Below are 22,675 nucleotides of genomic sequence, written 5' to 3' on the forward strand. Positions count from 1 at the left end.
GGAGGATTGTCGCATGTACAGTGCTCCAGCAACCATCTCCCATCCTGTGACATTCGTTCCCCAATTACGAAGCCCTTTAAAAGATATCTCTAATATAAATGTGAGTACTGGAGCAGGCAGTAGCATATATATTTGTGCCTCAAGATGGCGGCGTGGCGGCGGAGTGGGGGTACCATTCGCGCCTCTCTAATATTTAGGACTCTACGTGATATTAACCGTCATCGCCATCTTGGTTGTTCATACCCTCTCTGCCCCTCTGGCTTCACCCCCGCGGACATACACTCCATCCAGTTATTCTTACATCCATGGCACAAGCAATAAAGAGAATTTTCGAAACTGCAATTACCATCGCTATAGTGAAAAAATAGTTCACTAGCAGCTCCAGCATCCCCTTAAGACTCTAGGCTGTACTGGTTCTGAATTCCTTGTATATATAATTTATATTTTATTAATTTTTTAAATAAATTTTTATTCCTATATTTTTCAAATAATATTCGGAAAGTGCGCCATTTTCATATAAATAACGGGTAGTTGTCCCCAATTGTTACTAGGAATTTTACCCCACGCTCTAACTAGCAGCAGAAAAAAACTGCACTAAATAAATCGAAGAATCTCCAGAATGAAAACTTTACTTAGAACGGTGCTCATAGTACATTCTTATCACAATTTAGCAATTTATGCAATTGAAAATACTACACTCTTCTTTCACTCTTCATCACTTCAACAGATTTAGTTTTATTGCTATGTTTACGGACATGCGAAGCACGAGACCGAGGAAGATTAGAGTCCTAAATAATCAGAGAAGCGCAATCGTTACCCCCTCCATGCTTCCCATGGTCGCCATGTTGGGCCCGCAGCTGTCTATTTGTATACAACGTAGCTTATGTATCTGGTCCATTTGGTTATTCTTAATAGAAATATGTTTCAAAAATGTCTCAGGGATATCTAAAATATTTTTTTTTAGAAAATAACATTATAAATATATTATAAATATATTTTTTTCTCACTTATAGTACACCGATTGCAGTTAGTTTCCCAACAGAATGTATTACGGGCTCAACATGGCGGTCAGCCAATCAGCAAGTGAGACGCCGATTGCGCTTCTCTGATTGTTTAGGACTCTAAGGAAGATGAGTTCTGGAACGCCAGTTAACGGTGAAACGGTGTAGTATGTTGGTGTGAATGTCGCGCGCAACGTAGTAGTGGTGAGTGAGTGTCGGGTACGCGTCAGGAAGGAAGTGTACCGTATGTGCCGATGATTTGAGAAATTTTCTCAGTTGCAACTCTTTTTGTGCAAAATATGTTGAATCTTTCCACGGCCTAACGACGAGATCACATTTCGGCGGCTTTCTCTGCGGATCTGCGACTGAACTGGTATCGGAAGTTTAACGTTACCTTGTAACCGCCAAAACCGTAGACAGAAACGCCATCTTGTGCGTTGATGTTGATATTTTCACAAATTGGACAACATTCATTGTTGATTTGTAATTTTTATGGATATTTTATTTGTCAAACTGTATTAATTGATGCACAACTGTGCGAAGCTTATATCAAATTTCCTGATGTTTGTTACTTGGTACCAAACGTAGTACTTTATTGTCAAAAAGCAATGTGTATTTTACTGATGTATTTGTTGTCAGTTTGTGCAAAAAGATATTTGTCAAATATGTCTTTAATACTTTCTAACTGTACCCTCTCTTTCTCTTTTTTTTGTTGCTGCCTAAATCAACTTGATATATTTATTAACATGATATAATAATTTTGTAGACCATCGTTAGAACGAAACAAGAATCATGTTTTATGCACATTTTGTGTTGGCCAAAAAGGGGCCTTTGGCCCGTATATGGCTGGCTGCTCATTGGGACAAAAAATTAACGAAGGCACATGTATTCGAGACTAACATAGAAAAATCAGTAGACGGTATATTACAGCCAAAGGTAAACACTGTTTTTATTATCTACAAAGTTTAGTATGTAATTTCAGCACATTGCTAAATTTCCTCTAAAAATTTGCGACAGGTTAAAATGGCTCTAAGAACGTCCGGACATTTATTATTGGGAGTCGTACGGATCTACTCGAGGAAAGCCAAATATTTATTGGCTGACTGCAATGAGGCTTTTGTCAAAATCAAAATGGCCTTTAGGCCTGGTATGGTAGATCTGCCGGAAGAGCACAGAGAAGCAGCTGTAACAGCTATCACTTTGCCGGAAGTGTTTCACGATTTTGATACTGCTATGCCGGAACTCAAGTAACTCCATAAGATTTGCATACCAAGAATCCACAATGCTCTGGGAGACATCGCTACTTACGCTATTTTCTTATCTTTTTCTTTCAGAGATGTAGACATCGAAGCTCAATTCAGTTTGAATCAATCCAGAGCAGAGGAAATAACAATGAGGGAAGATTATGGCAGTTTATCTTTAGTCACGCACGATCAGGGTTTCGGCGACATGAGTTTCGATGCAGAACCGCCGGAATTACTACGACACGGCAGTGGTATAGAACCTTCACTGGACCAGGTATCTTTACTAGCAATTATCCTTATGTCTACATGTATGTAATCAGTTTTGATTACATTTGTTTTTAAATACTGACATTAGATAGCAATTTTGTTAATTTAATTTTAGAGCCACATGTTGTTCAGTGACGGTCCGGGAATAGAAACAACTTTGGAACAGAAGGAGAAAGAACCGGTTGCGGGGACATCTGCAACGGCGCAACCCATGGACATAGATACTCCTATCAGGGATGATGGTTTCGGTGGTCACCTTGGTCAAGACATCATATGTAAGAAGAAGATCATCATTCTCGTAACCGGACTCGAAAATGACTTATGATGATTATGATTGTAACGACGTTGCTTTTAGCGGGAGGACTCTTTGAAGGTGGCTTATTCGACGAAGCTCCAATGGGCGAGGTGCCTGTACCTGAAGTGAGCTCGATAACTGAACAACAGGAAGGAGACGCAGCTCCCGGAACTGCTGCTTCCGTTCACGATGAATCTGACGAAGATATGGGCGATCATTTCGGTGGTCCAGCATCACCAATGGGAGGCATGAGGTTCGTTAGCTTCTTTATCTTTTTGTACATGCTTCTTCAGCTGACTTCATCCAATTTAAAATTTTTTAATGCCATATGTAAAATTATACGTTAAATATATTGTATGTGCGCAGTTCTGACGAGTCTAGACCTGCTACTCCAGCTGCAACTGGAGAGGAAATTGAAGGTAGAATAAGTGTCGCCAGTCGACGCTTCACACCAGCTCCGCCAGTTATGCCGGAGGAACACGCTATTGATAATGTAGAAGAACCGCCACCTCTGCAAGACCAAACCACATTGCTGCACGATGAAGAAGAAAGCTTTGCACTAGCTCCGATCGATGCATCCGCTCTGAAAGGTAAATCTTTTTTTTGTTTTACGGCAACGTTTATTTTTATTCTCGTGACTAATGAACAAATATCTGCTTCTAGGTTTCACGAAAGCTAAGCGTAAACGTAAGCTCATTGTCGACGAAGTGAAAAATATTTCCGGCGAAGAAATGAAGGCGCAGCTGTCGGATACTAGCGATATTATCACAACGTTGGACTTGGCACCGCCTACAAAAAGATTGATGCACTGGAAAGAAACTGGCGGCGTGGAGAAGCTCTTTGCTTTGCCGGGAAGACCCATTTCAGCTCGCGTTCTGTTCAAAGTAATACAATCTTGCGTAATTGCAATTGCTTGAGTACCTAACTCATTAAGTTACCATCATCAATGAAAAATACCTGTAATTCTATTAAAATATTATCAAAACAGAATTATCAGAGACACCTGACCAGCAAGTCTTACGATCATGAAGACTTTGGGCGACTTGGAGCTGAGGAAGATGGTATGCCGTTGGAGCAAATGAGAGATGCTCCAGAAGCGGAGGCGTCCTACGAACAGAGTATTCTTAATAAGCGTACAGGACGAAAGCGCAAAGCGCCACAGGATGATGAGGTAAGGCGTAAAAACGATAATCGAAGAAAAGACGTTTCCTTAAAGAAACCAAAGAAACTTAGCGGAATGTATTTTTTACATTGTATTACGATGTAATTAATTTCACAATGTAAATGTGATAATTAGATAAAGCAACCACAACCACCCCAACCGACTCCAGCTGATGTCAGTCAACCATTAATTGACGAGGCAGAAATTCCGAGCATGATCGGACACAATCTCGCTTCGGAATCGACCGCAGCACCCGAAGCACCCTTATCGGCAGAACCATCGGTTTCTAACATAAGTAGCATTCTGCCTTCCGCGGAGGCATCGGAGGTAGCACCGACTGCCGAAAGGTCCTTGCTTGGTTCGGAAATGCCACAGATCGCACCAGCTGAGGTCGGTTCGATACTCGGCACACATGAAGAACCGCAAGCATCGATGCCGGCACAAGAAGAAGCCGCTGCTGCGACAGTACAAACGTCCGACATGCCGCAGATGGAGAACATGGGTTACGATCAAGTGAGTTGAGATACTCGTGATTAATATGTGGAAAATATCACGCAATTAATAATTTTTAATTATTTCACTCTACAATGTTTTTTTTTAAATACAATTTATACTTTGAATATTCATTAATATCATTATGTGCTTTCAACAGGCACAACCGCAAGTTTCGTACATGGGCTATGACGAACATCATCCTCCTGCGCATACACCCGGCGCGATTTCTGAAAGAGGACCTGCTACACCTTGGAACCACGAAGATTACGAGTTTCCACCGTCTGTGGGACCTGTAATTTCCATTCTTTTACTAGATTTGATATAATTATTTATATATTATTTATATATCTATCGTTAATCGCGCTTGTAATATATTTTTTTTAGCAAGAGGAACAACAAGTGGATGAAACTTATGAACAGTTCGAGGAACGCGTTCTTAACAAACGAGCGGCACATATGTATCATGTTATTAAGAATAAACTAGATACCAAAGATAGATTAACGCTATCGGAAATGGCATTCAAAAATAATCGCAAACAGGTTAGTGCTCTAAGACGCAATCTCCAATACGTCTCTTGTCAGCTTATAAATAATTATTAATAAAATTAATTCTCTATTTTTCTTTTAGGTGGCACAGAAATTTTACACTCTCTTAGTCCTGAAAAAGTTCCAAGTATTGGAACTCAATCAAGAATATTCATATGCAGAAATTTTAGTGACGAAAGGACCAAAATTCGAAAATCCTGCATTGTAAAGGTATTTACTCTTAGTTATAAACTTTGAATACCAGCAGAATAGAAATTATATTGTAGTATACATAACATTTATACATATATATACATTCTTTTATAAATAAATCTTTAGATTAATATTGATTATGGAAGTGTATTTTGATTTGAAAGATAGGAAGATGTATGATCACTTCTTTGTATGCCCTGTCTTGGAAAGAGATGCATGTTGAATATTAATCGTTGCAAAATCACACAGTTGACAATTATGTTGTATTCTCTTTTTATGCTAAATTGTCTGATTATTATTCTGGTAAACTCTTGTTTAATCTTCCTAAATTTTTATTCCTCCAGAAATTGGTCATGTCTGTTGCATTACTCACCAATCCGAACAGGGTTTGTAAATAAGATTAGCAAATAGTTGAAAAATATTTTACAATATATGTACTATCATTAGTGACTTAAATCTATATTACAAGAAGGTCCAAAACTGTAGACACGTTATTGGCGTAGCTTGCTAAATTTTGATATAATTATCGATTTTCATTGGAGAATATTCAATAGTAGAATATGATGCAGTTAAACATTTCTAGTGTACTTTGTAAGAATTAATTCGGTAATTTTTACTTATGCAATACTATGTGCATATTTATTTGTAACGTAAACAGTTATTAATGGAAAACTTGATCCAACATTTGTGAATAATAATTTTATGTATTATTTTTTTTTACTGTCAGATTTTTCTATTTGTATTTAGTCAAAACTTATTTGACGTGTACAAATACAACTATGCATCGAGTTTTATTCCTTATAGTGCAGAAGGCACAGAATTTATAAAAACTTCTTATATCTCACCTAAATATTAATATAATTTGCATTATATTACAGAAAAAATATTTTATTCTTTAATGAATAAAACAGCTAATTGAATAAAAAATAAATCAACAATTTAATTATGGTGCTAACTATTTTCTAAAGGAAGATAGTGTGTACTAGTAGTGTCAGAGAAAATTGTTTACTGATTTATTGTTGTATTTGTATACTTATTTTATGAGATATAAGAATGTTACAAAGAACAAACGATATATTTTAACTATCGTTCATTATTAAAATTTTGCACTAAGATCATATACATTGTAAATAGGCATAGTTATCGAGATAATAAAACAACTTGTTAAAGTATCATAAGAAATAATTTAGTGTTGTATCATGAAATTTGAACGAATCAGTGAACTGTCATGATGTAGTGCAAACAAGTTGTAAATAATATCTATTTATCGAATCATCGTCTATTCACAAATAAATATCATTTATATGTAACATCGTTTATATAAATGATATTAAACCATGTGAACATACATATCATATAATACTTAAAACTGTTATTCCATTATTTTCCATTAATGAACTGTTATACAGTATAACGTATATAATATTGGGTTAACCGGAAAGTTTTGCGAATTTTCTTAGCAAAATTCCTATTCTTGATACAGAATTTTGCGTTTTTGAATTTTGCTAAAAAAATGAACGAATCGTATCTGACTTTCCGATCAATCCAAAATATATAATTGATATGATAATTTATTATTATAAGTTACTAGAATATTCATTCGTCAATCATTTCTTTGTAACTTGTATTTTTTATACACGCGACATTAGAAACGTGTGACATTTTATTTTAATATCATATGGCACAATATTCGTTTTATAGATTATTATATATAAGATTTGTGTAAAACTTTTACGAGAAAAATAACAGATGTATATCACATATTTTTTTTTAATGTCAATATCACAATATGTGTGCATAATGCGTGTGGTTTGGAGAGCAATGCGTTCTTTCATTGTTAAGTAACTTATATTGTAAACGTGAATTTTTGGATGACACCGTAATATGCTTAACAGCATCAAATACATTATTGATGTATTGTAAATACCATAGTTATTAATCATAAAATTTCTTTAAGCATAGAAGTCTATTCCTTCCAAACAGAAAAACATAAATTTAACAATTTATATCATCTTAGAGGGTATAATAAAAATCTCCCACAAGCTCACAAAATTAGAACACCTTCTTTATGTATCTCTTTGTGCTCTCTTAATATATTTATTAAACAATCAGATACAGAACAATTCCAGTATTATTTTATGAAAAAGCTTTATTTTTAATCTTTCAGATAGCAGTATTTTACATACACAAAATCGTGCGTAGTATGTATGAATAGCAAGTTATGAATATTATAAATTACATTGTGAATTCTTTTTTTATTATTGCGTGATGCAATTTTTACGAATACGCACAATGAAAGATTTACAACTCTTTTTTTTAATATAAACGCACCGTATGTCTAACATAATACATAAATGCATTTTGATCCTCGCAATTCATTAATCCTCCAATTCGCCAGCTTCCATGGCATCCTGGTAAGATTTGGTTTTCGAACGTTCGGGATCCAGTTTAATCATATCGTCGATTCGAAGAATGGTTATAGCAGCTTCCGTGGCAAACTTTAAGGATTTAATCTTTGAAATGGCTGGTTCTAAAACACCAGCTTTCTTATTGTCTCTTATGGTTCCTGCCAATAAATCGAGACCCACCCTGCAAGAACACATGGATTATCGACCAATGGTTTGATTGTAATTTTCCTAGTTATTATAACTATGAGAAAGAAAAAAGTTACCATTTCAAGTCGACGAGATCTGGTTTTGTTATACTGGAATTATGATAGGCACGAAGCTTAGCGACAAGATCGGTTGCGTCTTGCGCAGCGTTTACGGCTAACGTTTTTGGTATAACCAATAACGATCGTGCAAATTCCGCTATAGCCAGCTGTTCTCGGGAGCTCTGTAATTTAGAGCGTGTAAATATTCCGTTGGACGCAAAACGGGGAAAGAGAAAAGCTGAGAACTAAAGAATACGAAATTAACGATACCAATGATGTTGCGAAGTTCTCTAGATATATGGAGAGCGCAGCCTCCACACAGCCTCCTCCTGCAACGACGCTCTTACTTTCCAAAACTCTCTTGACAACACATAGTGCATCATGTATGGAACGTTCCATCTCGTCACAGTAATAATCGTTTGGTCCACGTAAAATAATGGAACTCGCTGTACGTGCCTTGGGCCTTCAATTGAAAAGGAGGGATTAATAATTGTTTCTTCTGTCAAATTTTTCTATTTTTTCTAATGAAAATTGATACGAAGAATCTATATCAAGTGTAAAGACGTATTTTAACAGGCATGTGAGAGTTGGTATGTTTGATTCAGAATGGCCATTTTATTGAATAACGTGTTATTATTCAAGACATACCCTTTAATAAGAATAAGTTCGTCGTCACATATCATTTCCTGCACTACTTCGGCGGCCTCTCCCAGGAAACTGGCATCGAAACTCTCCTCTCCCTCCATGTTGGTCAACGAAGTCAGGAATTGCGCGCCTGTAGCTTTGGCGATTCTTTTCAGATCGGCCTTCTTACACCTGCGTATCGCCATGGTCTTCGCTTCCACGAAATACTATGGAGGAAGATGAAGATAAGTTCAAATTGCTATTATATTAGATTTAAAAGTCACATTACGTCAACTATGTCTCGCCGTATACCTTCAAGCACAAATCATCGATGCCACCAGACAAGAGAACGACATTGGTGCCAGCGGCGAGGATCTTTTGAATACGTTCCTTCGTGATGTCCGCTTCGCGTTGACGAACGGCCTCGAGTTTCTCTGGGTCCGTAATAAGTACTTCAACGCCCAATTTCATCTTTGCTTTCTGCAACGAGAAATCTAGGCACGCGATTTTTGCGTTCGTTATCCTCTTCGGCATTGCTTGCGAAGCAACGGTGCAATTTAGAGCATATCCCTGAATCAACACCGATTCGCGAACGCTCTTTCCGTGAGCCTTCAGGACATTGACCGCTTTAACGGGATACAGGAAGCCTCCCTTGCCGTCGTTGATTTTTATCGCGTTAGCAGCATCGACGACCATGTTGCCAAAGATATTCGCATCACTAGTTCTCTTTTGTCACGGAAAATATCTTAGATTATCGTACGCTGCTCTTAATGTCAAAAAATATCAAAATCCGTCGGCAAAAGTGATTTTAAATGTTCAAAAGGATACGCTCCAATAATCTTGCTGGACATTGATGTCTTTGCGACATTAACTAAGCAATCTTTTCCGAGTTCATCCACACTGACAGTCAAGTGTTCCTGAATGTATTTGCATGCTTCCCTGAAAGTAATATTTTATATGATAGAAATTATATTTTAAAATATCTTTTTCTTCCAAATTCCACTAATATGGCATATTTATGTTTATTAATAAAATTTAATGAATGCATGCCATTTAACTCATAAATTAAATAACTCAATAACGGTTTCAAGTAATAAAATCATTGGATCATTGGATATTTACTTGCAGGCAAGCCTGTAGCCGCTAATGACCGAGGTCGGATGAATTTTTTGTTTCACAAGCTCATCTGCATTCTTCAAGAGCTCAGCTGATATTAATACCTAATTCACATAATAATGATAATAAAAATAATTATTGTAAATATTTTATCCTATGCCCCATTCAAATTTTATTTCAGACAGGAATGTATCACTTACGACTGAAGTAGTACCGTCCCCAACCTCCTCATCTTGCAATTGGGCTAGTTCAACTAAAACTTTTGCAGCTGGATGCTCAACCTCTAACAAACGCAAGATGGTTGCACCGTCATTGGTAACAGTGACGTCCTGAGAAAACCATAATTAACATATTTTGTTGCATATCTTTATACTTAATATGCCGTCAAGTAAATACAAAAATACATACGCCAATATCATCGACCAGCATTTTATCCAAACCAACTGGTCCCAAAGAACTTTTAACTACATTGGCTATAGCGCAAGCAGCCATAACTGTAAGAAATGTCAATAATATTTTATTAACATGTAAAGTAGTATTACTGTTATATATATTATTAATAGATATAATATATATAAATTAATAGATATCATGCACAGTTTTAGTAATACTCAAAATTACATATTAAAAAGATGTTACTTTTACTGCATTTTCTCGAAAATTAGTTGATTACGGAGCACGGTGACGCAAATGTAATAGCGATTTAATGATACTTTTAACATTCGCGATTAATAGATGATCTCAGAAATGGAGAATGACATTGATACATTGACATGATACAGCGCGTAATAGCGATACGAAGGCTGAAGCTCGTTTCGAAGTTTCGGGATTCGCTATAACCAAACTCTGGTGACTTGTTTGTATCCTTACCATTCTGTGTTCGCACCGGTGCTCCGAACTGGCGCACGCCTCCGACGACTAAAGGACTCGCTACGGTCGACATCGTGAAGAAGTCGCGACGATGCGATGCAATGTTCCAACAATATTAACAATCTCGTTTACTCCGACACGAATAGCGTGACCGGGAGAAAGCTACAAGAACCCGCGTGCGAATGTATTGGTTATAGATGACACTCGGCGCCCAGCTTCGCTTCTTATTCCTTTTACGGGCAAGCATGGCGTCGATCGCCATTGGCTGCGCAGTGTTTTGTTCGCGAACGTGATTGGCGCAGCGTCGGACAAAAAAGCGGCGTACACAGGATTTATTTCCTTTCTTTTTCCAGTAAAGCCGTGGCAAATATATTATAGAATAATTATAAATAAATATTACAGAGTAATATAATAATAATCCTAAGAAATAAAATGTAAAAGGGAAAGAATTAATAATGTATTAGGGGTGTGATTTAGTTTTGAGGGTTTTTTTGCTCAAAAACGCATGTATTTAAATATGATAATGAATGAATACCTTCATCAAAATATTTTCCTTCCTTTTCTATAACTTTTTCCCATCTTTCTGGCAAGAGATGAATTCCACCACGATAAAATGACTCTTCTTTTCAGTTGATCCATTCGTCGACGAATTTTCGCACTTCTTCGAAATTATGAAAGTGTGTATCCTCTAAAGCGTGTTGCATCGACCGGAACAAATAATAATCGCATGGAGCAATGTCCGGAGATACGCGGGGTGCGGTAAGACTTCCCATTCAAGCTCTAATAGTGCTTGTTTCACTGATAACGCAACGTGAGGTCGAGCGTTGTCACGAAGAAGAATCACTTTCCGTCGTTTACTCGCAATTGGTGGTCGTTTTTGGTCCAATGCTTCCTTCAACTTGTACAATTGGTGTCGATAACGATCAGCCGTGACAGTCTCATGCGGATTTAACAGCTCATAGTACACTATCCCACTAAATTACAGAGCATTACTTTTGAACCGTGAATATTGCGTCTCGGAGTGGATGTTGATGGTTCGCCTGGATCCACCCATGATTTTCTGCGTTTGGGATTATCAAAACAGATCCACTTTTCATCCCCAGTAACAATCCGAGACAAAGGACTCTTCTTTCTTTTGCCTGGCGATCAACGAAATGCAAATGTTCAACCGGTTCGCAATTGCACTTTCCGATAATTGATGTCGAACCCATTTCCCTTCTTTCTGAATTTTTCCCATTTCATGTAAATGTTTGGTAACTGTTGTACGATCAACATTTAATGCTCTGGCAAGAGATGGATTCCACCACGATAAAATGACTCTTCTTTTCAGTTGATCCATTCGTCGACGAATTTTCGCACTTCTTCGAAATTATCAAAGTGTGTATCCTCTAAAGCGTGTTGCATCGACCGAAACAAATAATAATCGCATGGAGCAATGTCCGGAGAATACGCGGGGTGTGGTAAGACTTGCCATTCAAGCTCTAACAGTGCTTGTTTCACTGATAACGCAACGTGAGGTCGAGCGTTGTCACGAAGAAGAATCACTTTCCGTCGTTTACTCGCAATTGGTGGTCGTTTTTGGTCCAATGCTTCCTTCAACTTGTACAATTGGTGTCGATAACGATCAGCCGTGACAGTCTCATGCGGATTTAACAGCTCATAGTACACTATCCCACTAAATTACAGAGCATTACTTTTGAACCGTGAATATTGCGTCTCGGAGTGGATGTTGATGGTTCGCTTGGATCCACCCATGATTTTCTGCGTTTGGGATTATCAAAACAGATCCACTTTTCATCCCCAGTAACAATCCGAGACAAAGGACTCTTCTTTCTTTTGCCTGGCGATCAACGAAATGCAAATGTTCAACCGGTTCGCAATTGCACTTTCCGATAATTGATGTCGAACCCATTTCCCTTCTTTCTGAATTTTTCCCATTTCATGTAAATGTTTGGTAACTGTTGTACGATCAACATTTAATGCTCTGGCAAGAGATGGATTCCACCACGATAAAATGACTCTTGTTTTCAGTTGATCCATTCGTCGACGAATTTTCGCACTTCTTCGAAATTATGAAAGTGTGTATCCTCTAAAGCGTGTTGCATCGACCGAAACAAATAATAATCGCATGGAGCAATGTCCGGAGAATACGCGGGGTGTGGTAAGACTTGCCATTCAAGCTCTAACAGTGCTTGTTTCACTGATAACGCAACGTGAGGTCGAGCGTTGTCACGAAGAAGAATCACTTTCCGTCGTTTACTCGCAATTGGTGGTCGTTTTTGGTCCAATGCTTCCTTCAACTTGTACAATTGGTGTCGATAACGATCAGCCGTGACAGTCTCATGCGGATTTAACAGCTCATAGTACACTATCCCACTAAATTACAGAGCATTACTTTTGAACCGTGAATATTGTGTCTCGGAGTGGATGTTGATGGTTCGCTTGGATCCACCCATGATTTTCTGCGTTTGGGATTATCAAAACAGATCCACTTTTCATCCCCAGTAACAATCCGAGACAAAGGACTCTTCTTTCTTTTGCCTGGCGATCAACGAAATGCAAATGTTCAACCGGTTCGCAATTGCACTTTCCGATAATTGATGTCGAACCCATTTCCCTTCTTTCTGAATTTTTCCCATTTCATGTAAATGTTTGGTAACTGTTGTACGATCAACATTTAATGCTCTGGCAAGAGATGGATTCCACCACGATAAAATGACTCTTCTTTTCAGTTGATCCATTCGTCGACGAATTTTCGCACTTCTTCGAAATTATGAAAGTGTGTATCCTCTAAAGCGTCTTGCATCGACCGGAACAAATAATAATCGCATGGAGCAATGTCCGGAGAATACGCGGGGTGCGGTAAGACTTCCCATTCAAGCTCTAATAGTGCTTGTTTCACTGATAACGCAACGTGAGGTCGAGCGTTGTCACGAAGAAGAATCACTTTCCGTCGTTTACTCGCAATTGGTGGTCGTTTTTGGTCCAATGCTTCCTTCAACTTGTACAATTGGTGTCGATAACGATCAGCCGTGACAGTCTCATGCGGATTTAACAGCTCATAGTACACTATCCCACTAAATTACAGAGCATTACTTTTGAACCGTGAATATTGCGTCTCGGAGTGGATGTTGATGGTTCGCTTGGATCCACCCATGATTTTCTGCGTTTGGGATTATCAAAACAGATCCACTTTTCATCCCCAGTAACAATCCGAGACAAAGGACTCTTCTTTCTTTTGCCTGGCGATCAACGAAATGCAAATGTTCAACCGGTTCGCAATTGCACTTTCCGATAATTCATGTCGAACCCATTTCCCTTCTTTCTGAATTTTTCCCATTTCATGTAAATGTTTGGTAACTGTTGTACGATCAACATTTAATGCTCTGGCAAGTTCTGAAGTGGATCGTGTTGGATTTTCGTGCAATAATGCTTGCAAATCTGCATTTTCAAGCTTTCTTGGTTGTCCCGAGCGTTCTTTGTCCTTTACATCAGTATCACGACTTTTAAAGCGTCTAAACCAGTATTCACACGTCTTAATTGATGGGGCAGAATCACCATAAGTTTCCACAAGAATTCTATAACCCTCAGCCGCAGTTTTCTTTTGATTAAAAAACAAAAGCAACGCATGTCGAAAATGCTGTTTCGGAAGTTGCATTTTTACGATGATATAAACAATAAACACGACTGTTATTGCATCTATTGCTATAATGCTACTAAATGTCATGGATAATGTCAAGACTGTAAGAAAGAACAGTTATCGGAAACAGCTATTGGAACAAACTGACACTACAGCCATCTGTTGCAAAACCCTCAAAACTAAATCACACTCCTAATACTTTAGCCACAATTTGTTTAATTAAAATATACTTAAAACTTGAATATTATCATTTCATCTTCTTTCGCTGTAACAAATGTTTCTTGAGGGCTATTTGTTTCTCTCTGAAGGATCGTTTCACCTTCATTTTTAATTTCTGTTTCACCATTGAGAATGCTTTCCCTTTCCTCTTCTCGCGATTCGTCTTACTGCACATTGGGTTTCTTCGTCCGTCTTTAAAACCGAATTTATCCCTTTCTTCTTGTCCCTTCTACAAAGTCAGTAATGTTCTAGTTAAACAGGCAGGCATAACGTAACGTTAAAAAATAATTGTTTATACATACCTTTACAGACTTCACTCGAGCAGCTTTATCGTGCCTGCGCTTCTTATGTATATTCTCTATATCGCTAAGTTTTACCAGTTCTCCCGAGTTCTGATCCTTTTCGACTTGATCGCGCGTCCTTTTAACGCCATGCTTAGCAAACGTTATTTGCTGCTTCGCCAATGCAACATCAATTTTTCGGAAATCCTTGTCGGTAAGTAATCGTTCGGCAGATATCACGGACGCTTTTGTTTTTCTCTCAGCCGTGAATTCCTCCTTTTGCTCCAATTTAAGTTTCATTTTTTTCTCTAACTTTTGTTTTTTCTTTTGTTGCTTCGTTAAAACGCCTTGCTTTTGTGAAACTTTGTTTGCATCCCCTTTCTCGCTATTCGTTTTGCAATTATTCTCTGCTTCATTAGTCTCGCTAGGGGATAACGTTACATCCTCCTCCTCCTCATCATCACTATCTGATTCCGCCGTTCCGTCTCTATCGGTTACCGACTCATCATCATCGATTTCTTCTTCACTACTGTGATTTACATCGACCCATTCATCATCGTCCTATATTCAAATATATAAGTCGATTTTTCTAGTGAAATAATAACAAAAATAATAAAATATTTTTTTGGATATATCTCTACTCACTTCATCATCACTGCCTCTACTATCTTCATCAGTATCATCATTATCAGCTTCCTCGGTATTGTCGGCAGGTCGATCAATCAAAACTTCTGCACCTGGTACGAACTCATTTGCTTGAATTTCACCATATTTCGGAGCTTTTATCATAACGTTGGCTTCTGTAGGGCGGCCTTTGTCTTTTTTACACAACAAGTCAGGATTTGTGCGCCTGAACGTCCCAATTAAAGAGCGTGCTGCCATCATTACAGAGCGCTCCTTATAATGCTTATATTCTACTAAATCGCGAAATAAATCTGCATTCATTGCCAATGGGCATCGTGTACATATCTCACGTACGGCATTTAAGCTGAATAAATAAAGTTATACATTAATAATGGTAACCCAGAAAGAGAGAAAGAGAAAGAGAGAGAGAATATGTTTATAAGCATGTATTAAAATACATTTCTTTACCCGATAGCTATCACATCCGCAGAATTTCTTTCCGTTATAAAATTGTTTGCCAAGGTCTTTAAGATGGATTCCAGTGTTTCGGGTGGTACTAATTCATGTGAAGCTTGAGCTATGAACTGTAAAAGTTTGGTAACATCTGGAAAAAATAAAAACGAATATATACAATCTTGATAAAAAGGATTTTTCCGAATTAATTTAGAACAAAAATATGCTAATAGACTAATAGTTTGTATAACTAATGGTATTATAATAATAATTAGATAATAAGCAAATTATAGTTAGATAGTTATGATGTATTACGTTATAAAACTTACCACGCTGATGGGGATGGAGAAATCTCTGTATGTATGGGTAAAAATTTAAAAGAAACAAATTATGCAAACCGATAAGTCTAGAAACAACATCGAGAATCATTAGCTTAACTTCAAATCGGTCATTATTTTTGTTCAACTGCTTGAACAGCTTTTCAGCAAAATCCTGAGGATCGTGGATTAGGTGCAATGCTGCAAAGTTATATTGTGGTGCCTTAGATCTCTTCTTTTTTGCTTTCTGAAATACATATTAAAGATACAAATTATAGTGGATATTTTTAATAGAGAGAAATTATTGATAAATAATTAAGTTCAACTTACTACATACAACTGTTTAGCTTTCTGCAACTGTTTGGATCGCTTCTTTGTTTTTTTATTGACTTTATTAGCCATCATAATTTCCTTCATGTTTGGCTCATCATCCGAATCACTGTCATCACTGCCCTTTTCTTCCGGATCAGTCCCCAAAAAGAATTTTAAGCAAGCAACTACTACTTTCGTTATCTTAGAAAAACAACCAGTTGCTATAACATTAACAGTCTTGACATCATTCCAGACGTTTTTATTATACAATTCTATCATAATGTCGGCGGACATCTTTGCAGCTTTAGTATTAGGACTTTTTAGCATAGAGAACATAAAATTTTGTAAAACCGTATTGACTTTAGTGTTCTTATGCTTTGCATTCATATTCTTGATGTCTGTAACAATGTGTGTTTGAAGAAATTGTCTCAAAGCTTTATCCTGGCATTTTAAAAGTTCAAAAAATAAACTGAGGAGTGCAGTAGGTTCTAAAAGGGATTTGTTGCGCAACTGGATCAATGCTTTGCAAAATGTCTGTAAGAAATATTATAATAATTTATGTATGTGCACGCGATTATATTTACTGCCGTAATGTAACATTATAATGCAATTAATGCTTACCATTCGCATTTCATTGTCTAATAGGGTATTATGAGTCTGTAATATATCAACAATCTCTTGAGGAAATGTTTTCAAATCATCTGGGTAACAATGGGCTACCTGTAATGATATACAAAAAGGTAGACAAATGTTTAGTATATGCATAATTTATTGAATGATTTTTCAAAAAGTGTGCATAATAATTATATTTAATTAATAGTTATCATGTGTACAATATTTGTCATAAAGTATGCTATACACCTAAATACACAATTGGTAATTGTATTACTGCTTAATAATTGCTTATAACAGTTAACAAAATTATTTTGAAAATGGATATACAGTATTACGACACACAACAAATTACAATACTTTTTGATATCTTAAATCTCTACAATAAATCGATTTCCACAAATTATTATGTACATATCTTGATTATGCTAAAATAAATAAATTTTTATGTTAAATATAAAAATACTTTTATACTTTTTTTAGTTATTAGTTTTTCTTATTAAAAATTCTAGAACTTTTACGAAGTATTTATATAATAAAAGCTTTACGTGTAGATGGACGTAAGCACATATAAAACTAAAACTAAAAATGGACGTGGCAAATTGTACATAAATGTATGAAGTATTTTCAATCTATACTCATGCTCAAATAATTTTTAAGATCAAAACCAACAGTCTTAGCTACGACCGCAACGAAATCATAACTTGTGCAACACTTGAATTTTGGCTCATCTAACTGCAAGCTGTGATCACCAGCGACGGTTAGTAAACCGAGTTGGCACATGGTAGATATTTGAGCGAGTATATTAGCATTAATATCTACTTTTTCGTCAAGAATAGCGCAAAAGATCGCGAGCATTCTCGAGACAGTGAAAATTCGAGTTTTTTTCTTCAAGTCTATTTCTGTCGCCTTCTTAATCGATCTGATCTTTTTCTTTTTCTTGCTACTCTGTTTCATAAAAATATGTTGATCATATTTTACTGGACTGTGCGAAGCTAGATATGCAGCAATCAACATATACTTTGCGTAAAACGGTAGCTCGAAACTCAGAGCTAACTTCGTCGTCGATTCAATTTCTCGAGATATCTGATAATCAGGTTGCGAAAAATCGCCGGCAGAAACTCGGAGATAAATCACTTCGAGATTAGACCTCAAAGTAGCAGAGATATTTCGCCACAGAGCAGTAACATTGTCTGGATCAATTTGTTTACTTTCTATGGGTTCCACATATTTGGCAAAATTGACTTTGGCCATGTGTCGAAGCTCATTTAGATCTCTACAAAATCGGAAGAACACAGAGAGGAAGAGATTCAAATAATTCTTATAAAAATCCGTATCATATTTCGCTAGTTTGTCCAATAACAACAATTGAGCCAATTCTTCCTTGGTGTACTGTGGAAAGTAAATCCTTATAGGGTTCAATGTACCTATTTTAGTATTAAATTTGTCCCACGTAATCTCGCTTATAAAGATTGTACATATATTAACATTGGATAATTCCCTGAGCCTCAAGACGGCTGGCAGAAAAGTTACATCGAAATTCCTTATCCTATGACATTTGTCAAATACTAACACGATCGGACGTTGATCGCTGTGCAAAATTTTCTTAAGCGCAAGTATAAAGTCCATGATATTGTCGCAGCTGTAGTTCGACAGAACATCACTGCTCGGTTCGTTAATAGACGCAGTCAAATCGGCCAACATATAATTATACATGTGCTTACTGCCTAAATGCTCCATACAATTAATATAGCTGGCATTATAGTTTAAATGTTTGAGCAAACTTTCTATAACTAGTGACTTTCCAGTAGCCGTATGACCGTACACAAATATGCTCTCTGGCATTGGTTCGTTCGCTGCACCGATTAAAGAGTACAGCTGAGCTATAACTTTCTCCCGGCATTTAATATTATTCCTTACTTCTTCCAAATATTTTTCCATTTTTAAAGCTTAAAGTATTACTCAAGAAACAATAACGAAGTACAATTGGTCTCCAATTTCAGTTATGTATCGTACAGCTTTAAGAATAACGCGCAAGAACTTTGATAAATTATTAGTGTATTATATTTGTTAAGCAAGTAGAGTATGCTCTTATCACTTTTATAACTTAATGCATGCTAACCTGGGCCAGGAAGATTACCAAATCATCGAGACTTTTGTTATACTGTGTGGGTTCCAAGCAAAAGACTTCTAGAGTAGATTTGTAGTGCTGTTGTTGCTGGAGAAACTACAAGCAAATATATTTAATTTTTCAATATTGATATCTCTTTGTTTCTTACATAAAAGTATGATTCTGGGTATGGTCCAGGTCTCGCTACAAATGCTTGGAAGCGTAGTCTATCTTTGTTCTACATTGAATGAGTAATAAAGATAGACTACGCTTCCAAAGCATTTGTAGCGAGACCTGGACCGTACCCACAGATTCATAAAAATATAGTTTATAAAATATAATGTGTAAAAAAACTGCACATTACTGCAACCAATTATTTTATTATCAAACTAAAAACCTTACCTCTTCTTTGTAGGATTCTGAATCACGTTTGATAAGGTTCTGCAGTTGCGGAAGATTATCCGGTAGTTGATTGTTATGCCTTACCATTCTTACAATCTGTACAAATGATTATCATGAATTGTAACAAATAACATGAAATATAGTTTATAAAAATGTAAAGAAACATATAAATAGGCAAAATATTATTGTCATACTTACACTTAACTCTCTCTCTTGAAAATCGAAGAATTTATACAGAAACTGCCTTCTCAGCTAGTTTCTTCTCGTAAAGTTTTTTGGCGTAGTGGAATATTACAACTCAAGGTGCTGTGCTCATTCGCATAAGGCATCAAATCGATACATTATCCAACTTATTAAAGCTGTATTCTTTTTGTAAAATCTACAATTTTACAGATATTATTACACAGTAACGTTCCACGTGCAGCTATGGCAAGTACAAAAATAACCTACATTCAGAAAACGACGGTTATCGGCCCCGCTAAACCCTTCAAGGGAGAGCTAGAGGGAGTTGGACTGGTAAAACTGAAGGAGACGGGTCCTCCTCACCGATTTCCTTCTAACTTTGTAGAAACGTATATTTTGGTCGTAAAAAAAGATTGCGAGAAGGAAAATCGTCGCTCTCGAGTAGAACCAAAGTTACAGCTTACTGAAAAATGACAGTTTCGAGGTTAGGAAATCTGTCATACCGGCGGTCTACGGGCGTAGTGCACACTGACCGAGCATGCGCGTTGTTATGCATGTATATTACATAAAATTGTTTAAAGCAGTGAATTGTTAATATAAATCGAATCGTTAAAGTAAATAACCAAAAGCACAAATAGTTAAATGCACAGTTTTCTCTGCTTTAACCAAAATCAAAGTCACAGTTAAATAGAAATTATTCTCTGCTTTAATCGCAAGTAAAAACTGCAAAAGAATATATTTAATTTTAAGATTTGTTTATTGGATTAAAATTGAGATCCAACATCTCTTTAAAAATCGTGGTTATTGACAATGGAAATAAAATAAAGGATATAATGAATCTTTTCCAAGTGACTTTAGAAGTATAATAAAAAAGAATGAATAGAAAAAAGCTTTTGTTCTAATCATTAAAGCAGAGAATATACGCATGCCCGGTCACTCTGCGCTGTCCTTGTACACCGCCGGTATGACAGATTCCCTAACCTCGAAACTCATTTTTCAGTACGTTCTAACTTTGGTTCTACTTGAGAGCGACGATTTTCCTTCTCGCAATCTTTTTTTAGGACCAAAATATACATTTCTACAAAGTTAGAAGAAAATCGGTGAGGAGGACCCGTCTCCTTTAGTTTTACCGTTGGACTGGTTTTTTTTTTTTTTATTAAAACAAAATATAAATACATATGGCGCTGGGAACTACCCCATATTGCCCGCCCTTTACAAAATTGGGAAAAAACATTTCTTAAACTCTTAAGAAAGACATGAGTGATATGAACTCTTAACCTCTCGCACATATGTTGTATAACAATAACCACCTCAATAACTATGAAATTCAAAGATTATCGAAGAATACAAAACTCATTCAGTACACAACCATATCATTACTTATAAATTCCTTTGCATAAGTCTCATTATTAGACTGCGATTTTAATCGTTCCTAGAAAGTTAGTTAACGCTGTAATAGCACCTAAGTTCATTGTATATAAAATTTGCTCAATACTATAAGGACTATAAAACTTATGCCTCTTTAACTCCCTGAGGAGCTGTTGTCTTTCATCATCGAATAGAAAACATTGCCAACAAACATGATTCGCTGTTTGATTGCAATCATTACACAAACATAACGGAGATTCAACTATGTGGTGATTAAATAAGCTTTGATTTAGAGAAGTATGTCCGGAACGCAGCCTATTGATTATAACTATTTGTCTTCTATCTAATTGTACATCGTGAAACCACGGTTTTCTGGTATTACTATAAAAAATATCACAGTATTTCATCCCCTTACTCCTACCTTCCCTTCTAACATAATAATCAAGATCAGAGAACATTTTTTCTTTCCAATGCGCTTTTATATCTTGTGCTGGTATAAGCAAGTCGGTATCGTTGGACTGATTGCCGAATTCTAACGCCACAACGCCATCAAATGAAACTAAACAATCGTGATTGGCATTACCGGCAACGCCAACATTACTGGACATATGCCATCGATTTCGTCGGTAAAACAGACTCCAGGATAGACGAGCGTTTCGGAACACCGCGATCGTTTGGAAGGCGCAACTCGAGGTCATGAAAGGAAAACCAATTACTTTACATGCGTGTACGGTAATTGATGCGTGGTGTCAGTTGGTGTTCTTTAAGGGAAAGCTGGAGTTGCTAGTGAACTATTTTTTCACTATAGCGATGGTAATTGCAGTTTCGAAAATTCTCTTTATTGCTTGTGCAGAATAAAAAATCCTTTTCCACAAATGAAGTATAGATAGAAAGAAAGCCCGCTCTACAGGACTTTATATTCAAAATGAAAAAAAGTTAGAAAAGACAAATGCAAGTTTTTAACTTTTCCATTTTGAATATAAAGTCCTGTAGAGCGGACTTTCTTTCTATCTATACTTCATTTGTGGAAAAGGATTTTTTATTCTGCACAAGCAATAAAGAGAATTTTCGAAGCTGCATTTACCATCGCTATAGTGAAAAAATAGTTCACTGGCCACTCCAGGATCACCTTATACCCGCATCGAGAAAGCATGTAAGAGAGAGTACGCATAAACATTCAAGTTCATTCTAGTAGATTTTAAGTTATAACTAGATTATTGTTATAAAGAATGTGCCTGCATCTTCGGTTTTATTTAACAATATTTAACAAAGTGATGTCATAATTTGAGATCTACCATTATTATAAATTATATTGTGCAATACTGAAGCTTTTGAAGTACATGCGAACGATTCTGATGATTGGCATTCGATCTTTTGCAGATTTATCGCGATTAGACCTAAATAATATTCATTACACAGGGCGACATTTTTAGACTTTTTGTCTGCTGTTTGAATATAAAATATCATTTTCGATGTATTTTTTCACGCTGAACACGAATCCAGCCGCGAAATTGCTCTATGACGTCAGGTTTTTGAGAAAAATGAGATTAAAAGTGTCAAAAGTGACGTTTTTTGCCATTTTTATGAATTTTTCGCTGGTAAAATAAATTTTATTTTTTACTTTCGTTTACGCCATCTTAAAGTGCCAACTTTTATCTTTAAACTCGATTTTTCGAAACTCCGTAGGAT

At 36.5% G+C, this 22,675-nt stretch overlaps 4 protein-coding genes across 7 annotated transcripts; 1 reads left to right on the forward strand and 3 right to left on the reverse strand.

Moving 5' to 3' along the window:
- Nucleotides 1-1,178: 1,178 nt before the first annotated feature.
- LOC105277268 (double-strand-break repair protein rad21 homolog) lies at nucleotides 1,179-7,161 on the forward strand. Of its 3 annotated transcripts, none has more exons than XM_011335513.3 (13): nucleotides 1,179-1,374; nucleotides 1,768-1,937; nucleotides 2,019-2,248; nucleotides 2,336-2,519; nucleotides 2,628-2,787; nucleotides 2,868-3,060; nucleotides 3,174-3,397; nucleotides 3,471-3,691; nucleotides 3,796-3,978; nucleotides 4,105-4,482; nucleotides 4,622-4,756; nucleotides 4,849-5,004; nucleotides 5,093-5,218. In XM_011335513.3, exons 2-13 carry the CDS (start codon nucleotides 1,794-1,796, stop codon nucleotides 5,216-5,218), a joined length of 2,334 nt encoding a protein of 777 aa, XP_011333815.1. In that variant the 5' UTR covers nucleotides 1,179-1,374; nucleotides 1,768-1,793. The 3 variants fall into 3 exon arrangements, with proteins under 3 accessions (XP_011333815.1, XP_019886533.1, XP_019886532.1); XM_020030974.2 differs by lacking the exon at nucleotides 1,179-1,374 and adding an exon at nucleotides 5,547-7,161 and having other exon boundaries at nucleotides 1,794-1,937; nucleotides 5,093-5,220; XM_020030973.2 differs by lacking the exon at nucleotides 1,179-1,374 and having other exon boundaries at nucleotides 1,794-1,937; nucleotides 5,093-7,161.
- A 176-nt stretch (nucleotides 7,162-7,337) lies between these two features.
- LOC105277266 (T-complex protein 1 subunit alpha) lies at nucleotides 7,338-10,666 on the reverse strand. The gene is made up of 10 exons (XM_011335512.3): nucleotides 10,466-10,666; nucleotides 10,004-10,089; nucleotides 9,796-9,924; nucleotides 9,602-9,699; nucleotides 9,308-9,418; nucleotides 8,792-9,197; nucleotides 8,504-8,706; nucleotides 8,126-8,318; nucleotides 7,874-8,037; nucleotides 7,338-7,791 (listed from the first exon to the last, which is right to left on the reverse strand). The coding sequence occupies exons 1-10, from the start codon at nucleotides 10,536-10,538 to the stop codon at nucleotides 7,581-7,583; spliced, it is 1,674 nt and encodes a 557-aa protein (XP_011333814.1). The 5' UTR covers nucleotides 10,539-10,666; the 3' UTR covers nucleotides 7,338-7,580.
- A 3,637-nt stretch (nucleotides 10,667-14,303) lies between these two features.
- Nucleotides 14,304-20,143, reverse strand: LOC105277265 (protein SDA1 homolog). Of its 2 annotated transcripts, XM_011335511.3 has the most exons (11): nucleotides 19,886-20,143; nucleotides 19,634-19,814; nucleotides 19,436-19,531; nucleotides 19,046-19,150; nucleotides 16,933-17,031; nucleotides 16,330-16,845; nucleotides 16,012-16,246; nucleotides 15,698-15,833; nucleotides 15,251-15,593; nucleotides 14,627-15,166; nucleotides 14,304-14,553 (listed from the first exon to the last, which is right to left on the reverse strand). In XM_011335511.3, exons 3-11 carry the CDS (start codon nucleotides 19,520-19,522, stop codon nucleotides 14,353-14,355), a joined length of 2,262 nt encoding a protein of 753 aa, XP_011333813.2. In that variant the 5' UTR covers nucleotides 19,523-19,531; nucleotides 19,634-19,814; nucleotides 19,886-20,143; the 3' UTR covers nucleotides 14,304-14,352. The 2 variants fall into 2 exon arrangements, with proteins under 2 accessions (XP_011333813.2, XP_026828921.1); XM_026973120.1 differs by lacking the exon at nucleotides 19,886-20,143 and having other exon boundaries at nucleotides 19,634-19,879.
- A 613-nt stretch (nucleotides 20,144-20,756) lies between these two features.
- LOC105277263 lies at nucleotides 20,757-21,787 on the reverse strand. Its single transcript, XM_011335509.3, has 2 exons — nucleotides 21,135-21,787; nucleotides 20,757-21,050 (listed from the first exon to the last, which is right to left on the reverse strand). The coding sequence occupies exons 1-2, from the start codon at nucleotides 21,682-21,684 to the stop codon at nucleotides 21,028-21,030; spliced, it is 573 nt and encodes a 190-aa protein (XP_011333811.1). The 5' UTR covers nucleotides 21,685-21,787; the 3' UTR covers nucleotides 20,757-21,027.
- Nucleotides 21,788-22,675: the final 888 nt, after the last annotated feature.

This window comes from Ooceraea biroi, chromosome 10, assembly GCF_003672135.1.
Source record: "Ooceraea biroi isolate clonal line C1 chromosome 10, Obir_v5.4, whole genome shotgun sequence".
Classification (NCBI taxonomy): Eukaryota; Metazoa; Arthropoda; class Insecta; order Hymenoptera; family Formicidae; genus Ooceraea; species Ooceraea biroi.